This window comes from Felis catus, chromosome C2 (assembly GCF_018350175.1).
Source record: "Felis catus isolate Fca126 chromosome C2, F.catus_Fca126_mat1.0, whole genome shotgun sequence".
NCBI classification, from domain to species: Eukaryota; Metazoa; Chordata; class Mammalia; order Carnivora; family Felidae; genus Felis; species Felis catus.
Window position 1 is genome coordinate 95748191 of NC_058376.1, and position 8725 is coordinate 95756915.

An 8725-nucleotide genomic window follows, 5' to 3' on the forward strand; every position below is an offset into this window, starting at 1 on the left:
CATGGAATACACACAGCCCTACAAGATGGGTATTATTATTTTACACAGGAGAAAACTGGGGCTCAGAGTGGTTTGAAAAAAGTAGGTCAAGGACACATAGCTAGGTAGCAGAAGAACCGGAAATAATACAGTGATCTCGTGATAGTCCACACTCAGAATCGCACGGCCTCACCTCTGTTTGGTCTGGCCAATAAGCAATCAACCCGCTTTCCCATGCCATCTGTCAGTTGGTAAGGGCCTTAGTAATCACCTATCTGAGGGAGCAGGCACCCACAAACCTGGATCCGAGTTCTCCGGAAAAGATCCAATCAACCAGCTGTTCTAGCATTTCCCACACAGCTCAGTCTCTCAACTTACTTTCAACTAAACAAGACATTCTACTTGTAGCCCCTCCATTCTTCTTTATCATGCTAGGGTAAGTACACGCCTACATTGACAGTTCTAGTAACAAAGGCCTCAAAACATCACCTGACATTTCCTCAAAACCACTCCAACAGGGTTTCATTTAGGGTATTTTTCTCTTTTCTACCCGCCCCCTGCCCACACCCCAGATCTATGAACATTCCGAATTCAGGGGAAGGAAACAAAGATCAGAAAGGAAGCTTCAACTGTAATAAAACTCCAGATATGGACAGAGGTGAGAACATCTGTTCCATGACCCTTAACTGAAAGTTTCAAGATGAGGAAATCAGGCCATCCTTCAACTTGCCTCACAGGAATCTCTCAAAGGCTGGGCTGTGGGCACCTCAGTTCCTCATTCCTGCAGAGGCTTCAGATGGGGCTATGCCTAAGCAGTGGGTAGGAGCGGACCTGTCACTGGCTGCAGACCGGTGGGCGGTGAAGGGAGAGTGGGGAGCGCCCCTGCAAGTCCTGGGAACCCTCAGAGCGGCTATGGAGAGCCAACGCACGAGCTGGAGGATCCACATGGGTGCCAGTGTCAGGCTGCTTAAAGAGGGAGGGCACGGAACACCCTGGTGCACAAGACCCATATTCCCACCCACAGAGAGTTAGTGGTTTGGGTATTGGGGGCACCCCTTTCCTCTGTGTCTTGCCCACACATCACTCCATCTGGGTTGTATAGCAGGGGTAGGAAACTCTCGAGTTCTGTGTAATAAGCACAGCAGGCAGGGTGTGGGGGAAATGACGACATAGCCTGTATCTTTCTGACATAGAAACACTGCAGAGAAAACAAGACTCTTCATTCCCTCAGGTGAATATGCGCTTTCCCATTTTTCCTGGGACAAGAGCTTCTCAACCTATTTGTGTTATCCCCTTTTGGACAGATGCATAAAAAGACTGCTCACTGTAGAAGAAACAACATTGTGAGTGTGACGGAGCCCTGTCTCAAAGCTGGGGACACTTCAGGGAGTAGCGGAGGCCAGGGGAACAGGGGCGCACGACTCTGTTCTAGAACTGCCTTTGGGAATTCCTGGGGGCAGCACATGTGAAATCTTCCAATTTTCAACGCTGGTTCGGTGGTTTTTTTGGTTGTTGTTGTTGTTTTTTTTTTTAATTTTTTTTTCAACATTTATTTATTTTTGGGACAGAGAGAGACAGAGCATGAACGGGGGAGGGGCAGAGAAAGAGGGAGACACAGAATCGGAAACAAGCTCCAGGCTCTGAGCCATCAGCCCAGAGCCCGACGCGGGGCTCGAACTCACGGACCGCGAGATCGTGACCTGGCTGAAGTCGGACGCTTAACCGACTGCGCCACCCAGGCGCCCCGGTTGTTGTTTTTTTTGTTTTGTTTTGACTTTCTGCTGGCCCGATAAAACTTCTGTTGGTTGCATGTGGCCCAGACCCCGTCTGTAACCAAGGCAGTTGAATGTAGTCAAAAGACAGTTCGCCTAGACTGACTAACCAACTCTTGGGTGTGTAGCTTAGCTGTCTGCAAAAGGCAGTATGGACAGCGGAGGGGCTGGAGAATCCATGAGAAGACCCAACAGATTTGAGTTTGAATCCTGGCTCTGCTTTTATTAGCTGCAAGACTCCAAGTCCACCATTAACCTTACTTAGCTACCACACCATCTGCAAAATGGGCTGATGGGAGACTTGTGAGAATTAAAAACGTGTGTGCGAAGACTACCATGAACTCTTCATAAATGTCAAATTTCCTTCCCCCGTAACTCTAAAGAAACGATTTAGCCTAATCTTAGCCTCTTCAGAGTTCATGGTTTTCATCTGTTTGAAACTAGAATAATCACCCAGCACTGAGGCTCTACCTCACAGGATGGGATGAAGTGGTGCAGATAAAAGCAGGGCGCTTACAACTTAGAAAAGTATGATCGGCTTGATCGCCAACACCCTTTCCTCTCATTTCGAGGCCGACAAAGCAGCAATCTGCTTTCCTAAATGCGTTTATCCCCTTCCGTAAGGTGATGTGGGGAGAAGATGGAGTCACAGGTGCGGTAATTCTTTAAAACAGCGATTAGCAATCAACTCCCCAGGGTCCAATCCCACCATCCTTACAGAGGTGAGGAAACATTAGGTCACTGCCTGGTCACTTAAGGGCCCAGCAAGTCTGTTTTCTCTCTCCACGCCTTGTTTTAGACAACCGAGAGGAAGAAAGTCAAGTCACTTAACAGCTGCAATGTTTCTTTTCCTCACACAAAGAAAACTGAGCCGCAGGCCAAACACATTCATTGAAGTACCATCACTATGACATTTTCCAAACGCACGGGGATTTTTGTCAATTCTCTTATTTTCCACACCCTTTGACAAAAGTGGGACATGCTTTGGCATTTCCTCAACTGACTGACTTAAAGCATCTTTACAACTTCTTTTACACGAATGGGACTACACCAGCAAGGTCTAGGCTGAGGGGCCTGATCTAACATTTCAACTTTTTTTTTTTTAATGTTTATTTACTTCTGAGAGAGAGACAGAGCGTGAAGGGGAAAGGGACAGAGAGAGAGGGAGACACAGAATCCGAAGCAGGGTCCAGGCTCTGAGCTGTCAGCATAGAACCCAATGGGGGGCTCGAACCCACGAACCGTGGGATCATGACCTGAGCAGAAATCAGACGCCCAACCGACTAAGCCACCCAGGAGCACCAACACTTCAACTTTCAACTATTACGGACAGGTTTTCTCTTAAAAGCAAAGAGGCATTAAAATCAGTTCCGCTGAAGCTACTAAGGATTTTTACCTTTCAGGAGTATGCCTCTCCCCACCCCAAACTTTAAAAGCTCCCTCATGCAATCGCCATGTTTCCAAATCACCAATCAAGCATGACAGAATGAGCAGGAATTGTATAATAAATCTAGAGGAAAAAAATGAGCAAGTTGGATGAATATACAGATATTACTCCTCCCACCCAGCCCCTTCTTCAAAGCAAGGTTCTGGTGAAGGAAAAAGAACACCACAGAATGTTTTAGGGGTCGCTTCTTTGCTAAACACTTTTAAGTCATAATGCCTGGGGCAAACAAGGTGAAAATGGCAATACAAATAGGTTAAGATCTCTTTCAGGCAATAAGTAGACCTCCGCTTACCTAGTGATTTGTTTTTATAATGTACACTCTTTACTGATGTATATACCATGCTTCCAAAAGTATACACGAATCTTAAATGGATAAGTACTGTGTTTACTACTCTGAGCTGTTTCTTGATGTGCGTAACTTGGAAAGGATTTGGGCAGCTCAGAAAAACTGCTACCACATTTTACACAACCTGTCTGTCTGGACACAACTCAACCCCTAGGCTTGCTAATACCCTTTGTATCAAAAGGGCTGACCCAGCATCCACCTGCATCAACTTGATCCCCTCAGCTCTGTCGCACTCAGCAAACACCCTATGCCTTCTGAGCAAAATAAAGCAGCACCCCACGAGGGAGAAAAAGAAGTTTTAGGAGTCTGAAGAGGCAGGTTTTACACCCGATTTACAAAGAGTGAGGGTCTGTGGAAGGCCTTGAATCTCTTCTAGAAACACTCACTGGTGGTGCCTTCCAAACCTACCGTCAGGAAAACAAACAAACAAACAAAAGCTCCGCTGGCTGTGGTGGTGGTGTTACTTTTAAAGGAAAATGCCAAACATAGGAAAGTAGAGACAATAGTGTCAGGAATTCCATACCCCACCCTTCATCCCGCTTCAACTATTAACAACTCACAGCCAATCTCCTTTGGAGCTCCCCCCTCACTTTTCCACTAGCAGTGTTGCCCCAAAGTGGTTTATTTTGAAGCAAACCCTCCATCTATATTTCAACTTCAGTATGTATTTTTAAAGGGTTTTTTTTTTTAACAACCACAATCCTAACACCATTACCAAAAATAACTAAACAAAACTAATATTTACTTGTACGATCAACTGACCAGTACACATTTCTTTTATTGGCTCAATGTTTCATGAACTTCTCCCCTTCGAATCAGGATCCAACCAACGTTCGCAGACGGACTGCACTGCTGTGTCACGTCTCTTCAACAGTGTTTAAACCGCAGGTTCCCTCTTCCCCGTGATTCTCTCGGCAGCCGCGCTGATCCCTAGTTGGCAAATTCCCAATGATTCAACTCTGGGGATACCACAGAGACTCCGGTCTTAAAGGCTTGTTTAAAAAACGTCAGACACGTATATTAAGCAGTCATTTTTGTAATTAAATACGTTTAGAAAAAAAAAAATCTGAGAAGTACAAGCGAAACGATTTGACCTGAAGCGATTAGCAATCCTCAGCGCCACTCAAGCACGCGTCCTTTGCAATTCTGATCCGTGTGGGTTTATTTATGAGGTTAGAGCATATCCCAGCCTTACCCGAGTCTTTTGCAAAAGGTGGGGCGGAGCGAGCCGGTTTCCTCGCAGGACCTTCCTCCGCGGGCTAGGTCCTGGCGGTCGCCTCCGGAATTCCGGGGTTCGACCCAGCCGCCGCCTCCCAGGGCCACCTGCCCAGGTGAGAAAAAGGAGCTTCAGCTGACGAGTTCCGGAAAGCAGCCCCAGGTTATCTAGAAGGAATTCTGAGCCAGCCAGGATAGAGGAACGAACCAGGGTACCACGGTCTCGTAGAACAAACAGCCCTGAAAAATCTTGGGGCTTAATCTCTGTGCCGGCGCGCGCGGGGGCACGGTCCCCAACGCCGAAGGGCCAAGAGAGGGGACGCGGAGTCCGCCCCAACGAACACACGTGCGTCTGTGTACGTGACTGATTACATCCACCTCTGGGTGCCAGGGGAGGAAAATTACATAGACCATTTCTACATCACCTGTGTATGCTGAAAAGCTATCTCCACTGGAAACAGGGTGCGAATGTCTGGCCAACCCAAGCCACGGACCCCGGACCAGAAACCCACTACAGACCGCCGGCGCGAAGGCTACGCGATAACCCCCAATCCGAAGCGGTCAGGCTCGGGCGTCTGCAGCTTTCCGCCAAGGGCCCTCCGCCCCACTCCAGGATCTCTTAAGTAGTAAACCCCAGCTTCTGAATCCCTGTAAGAGAAATTCGTCTCCTTCCTCGACGCGCACAACGCGCGCCGGAGAAAACGCGGGCGCCGCTGACCATTCTGGACCCCGGGGCGAGCAAGCAGGTGCGAACCGCCGGGCGCCGGCCCCCGCACTCACCCGAAGTGCAGCGGTTTCCGGCGTGCTCTCCGCGTTCCCGGCGCTGGGTGCCAGACCAGACACCTGCTGCGCCCGGCCCCAGGTGACCGCCGAGAGAGGGGCGGGAGCCCCGCGCGCCCGCCCGGCTCCGCCCCGAGCGCTCAAAGGAGGAGGGCGGGGGCAGCGAGTCCGGCCCCGAAGCCCCAGCTGCGGCCGGCTAGCCGCCTGGCGCCAGGAAGCGCGGGCGTCCGCGGGGGGCCGACTTTGAACACGCACGCCCCGTCGCGACCCCGCCGGGAGGCTGGCCGGAGGGGCGCCGCCTGCCGGTGGGGCGGCGACAAACGATGGAAGCCGCCACCCCGGATCCTTGGGAGAGGGGTAGAGAAAGGGGAGAGCTGCAGCCACTCGCCGCTTAGTGACACCCCCTGCCGTGTACCAGGCGTTGAAGCCCCAGCCCCAGCCCCAACCCAAGGAGAATCTACATCCCCAGTAGGGTGGGCAGGGCCATTGGCAGTTGTCTCCAAATGAAGGTACACGCAGGGTGACAGAACCTGAAATATGCATGCCACTAAGCAAAGCCTGCAGTGCACTATGAATTCACAGTTTTATATAAACTGCAAATAGCACATTTGCAAATAGCACAATTACATTGCATTCTTTTTTTTTTATAAACGTTGCTAAAATATTGTATTTATTCAACAAGCATTTGTTGAACACCTACAAGTTCCCAGTCGTCTAAACATTTAAAATGTGGCACAATTTCCTCCTCCTTTTCATGCAGAACCTCGAACAAGGGGAGTGGCCTGGGCCTTTTTTTAACCCCTCAGAAAGCCTGGACTGGCTCTACGAGGAATCTAGTAAACGCCCGCCAGAGGGTGCAATAAGAACCGAGCCTTGGCAGAAGTTTAAGTGTGCGAAGCTACTGGAACTGAGGACTTCCCCAGAGAATTCCTGGAGGTGAGCTGGTGTAGTAAAGGACTGTAGGATTCTCCAGGATGTGAAGTGTTTCAGCCGAGATGTCACCGTGAGCAAAGCCAGAAGCAGAAAGCTGGGCAGGGTGTGCACGTTCTGATAGAGAAAAGGCATGTGACTCAGCATAGCTGAGAAGGAGAGGATGTGAGCTGTGGTCGAGCAGCGAGCGTGAGGGGGCCAGATTATGTTCCTCTCAAAAATAACAGCCGCCGTCTATGGAGTGTATATAAAACAGGAGGTGAAAAAACAAAAACAAAAACAAAAAAAAAAAAACAGGAGGTGGACAAGCATCACGTCAAACTAAGCTCGCACCAACCCTACAAGGTAGGGTTATTATTCATCCAAGAGGAAAATGAAGACTTGCTACTGACAGGGCTGGGAAGAGGTGACTTTGAGGGGCTAGCCGCACTCTTACTGGCACTTTCCAGCCAATCCAGGAGACCGAATTTGTCTTCAGACGCTCCCAGCATCCCCAAGTATCCTCGAGTGCCTACTGCTCTCCCTCCATCCCCCAAAGCCTGAGTAACTGCCCCAGACCCCTCCTGTCTAGAAATTCCGGAGCACACGACTGTGCACATCAGACCCCTTCCCAAGGGGAACCCTGTCTCAGGGGCCTGTGGCGGGACTGAGGCAGAGCCCTTGGTTGCTCCCCAATATCTATTCTCTCCTTCCGTAATAACAGAATTGAAGCTGAACCCAAGGCTGCTCAGAACATTTCCTTGCCTCTCTTGCACGAAAACTCGTCAACAGAGTTGCCCAGAGCCCCTGGAATCCACTAGATCCAGCAGCACTTCTGAGGTCGCTGTTCCTCCCCCAACATCCTTGTTCTGTCCGATATTCTTCATGGGGCAGTCATTGCTCACTGCCTTCTTAATACCCATTTCTCCTATTTTCCTAAGAGCACGCAGAGTTCGGTCAGGGAGGCAGTAAGTGGAGCAAAAAGTGCTCATCTTCCCAGAGGGCCTTGCGGAGCAGTCACGTGGCTCAACTCTGGCCAATGAGATGTAGGAGGAAGTCTCCTAGCGAGGCCTGCGGAGTTTACTGTTTAGGACCGTTGCGCAGTGGTCACAGCATTCCTCCTGTTTCCCTCCGGCTGTGAGGTGGTTGTGAAGTTGGAGGGGGTGCAGCCGTTTTGTGGCCACAGAGCAACACACCAGAAAAAGGAGGAGCGGCGCTTAAGACATGAGAAGAATAATTCCCTTACTCGTTTTACGCACTCTCGGTCAGGTTTTGTTACAAGCAATTGAACAGTTACAAGCAATTGAATACAGTCCTAATGGATACACTATTCCTTCCAAAGAAAAGCCTCAGAAAGAAATCCTGATTGATACCCTACCTGATATAGAGTATTATAGCCGAAAAAGGATGGGTTTTGGTATGAGACAATGCAACAATCCAAGTATGAGTTTCAGCCCTTCTTCTTCTTCTTCTTCTTTTTTTTTTTAGCTAATGACTTTGGGCAAATTTGTGAACCTAGATTATGTATTGTAAAATTAGAAATTGTCATAAAAGCACAAGGCACAGTACTTGGCATATGGTGTGTGATTAATAAATGATCATTGATAGAGTTCCTGGCCTCCACCAGATGGATACCTAGCCTTATGGTGATTCAGAATCGCATATCCACTTTGCAATTTCACCCCTAGACAAATATTTTTGCCTATTCTTATCTTAGATGCTTTGGAACAAAGTCAATCTTTAAAGTTTCAATCTTCTTGTTTCCTCGATTTCTCGATTATATCTGCTGTACCAAAAGTTGTTTTTAAAAAAAGAATAGAGGGGCATCTGGCTGGTTCAGTCAGTAGAGCATGCCACTCTTGATCTCAGGGTCATGAGTTCAAGCCCACTTTAGACATAAAGTTTACTTAAAATAAATGAAAAATAAAAAGTAAAAGAATAGAATTATGTGCTTTGTAGCAAGTAGTCATGAATTACTGGTACCGTAGGTTAACAAATGCAAGTGCATATTTCTGTTTGAATCTTTTTAAAATAAGAAACTCTATTTTCAATGCTGCTAGGTTTGTATTTTTAATTACCAAACAAGATGTTTTCATGGTCCAAAAACATGCTTTTGTTGAAACCACCTCATATCCCTCTTTGCGGAAATTGAGTAACATTAAAAATTGGCATTACTCATGGGCAGCCTGGGTGGCTCAAGTTGGTTAAGCATCTAACATTGGCTCAGGTCATGATCTCATAGTTCGTGGGTTCAAGCCCCACATCGGGCTTGGTGCT

The 8725-nt window shown here is 48.4% G+C and overlaps 1 protein-coding gene across 3 annotated transcripts; it reads right to left on the bottom strand.

The window, feature by feature from the left end:
* Window positions 1–4302: 4302 nt before the first annotated feature.
* GPR160 (G protein-coupled receptor 160) lies at window positions 4303–7813 on the bottom strand. 3 transcript variants are annotated; one of them, XM_045037286.1, is made up of 3 exons: window positions 5540–7813; window positions 4740–4867; window positions 4303–4503 (listed from the first exon to the last, which is right to left on the bottom strand). In XM_045037286.1, the coding sequence occupies exons 1-3, from the start codon at window positions 6080–6082 to the stop codon at window positions 4422–4424; spliced, it is 753 nt and encodes a 250-aa protein (XP_044893221.1). In that variant the 5' UTR covers window positions 6083–7813; the 3' UTR covers window positions 4303–4421. The 3 variants fall into 3 exon arrangements, with proteins under 3 accessions (XP_044893221.1, XP_019666007.2, XP_044893222.1); XM_019810448.3 differs by having other exon boundaries at window positions 4303–4474; window positions 5540–7803; XM_045037287.1 differs by having other exon boundaries at window positions 4401–4536.
* Between the last annotated feature and the right edge of the window lie 912 nt (window positions 7814–8725).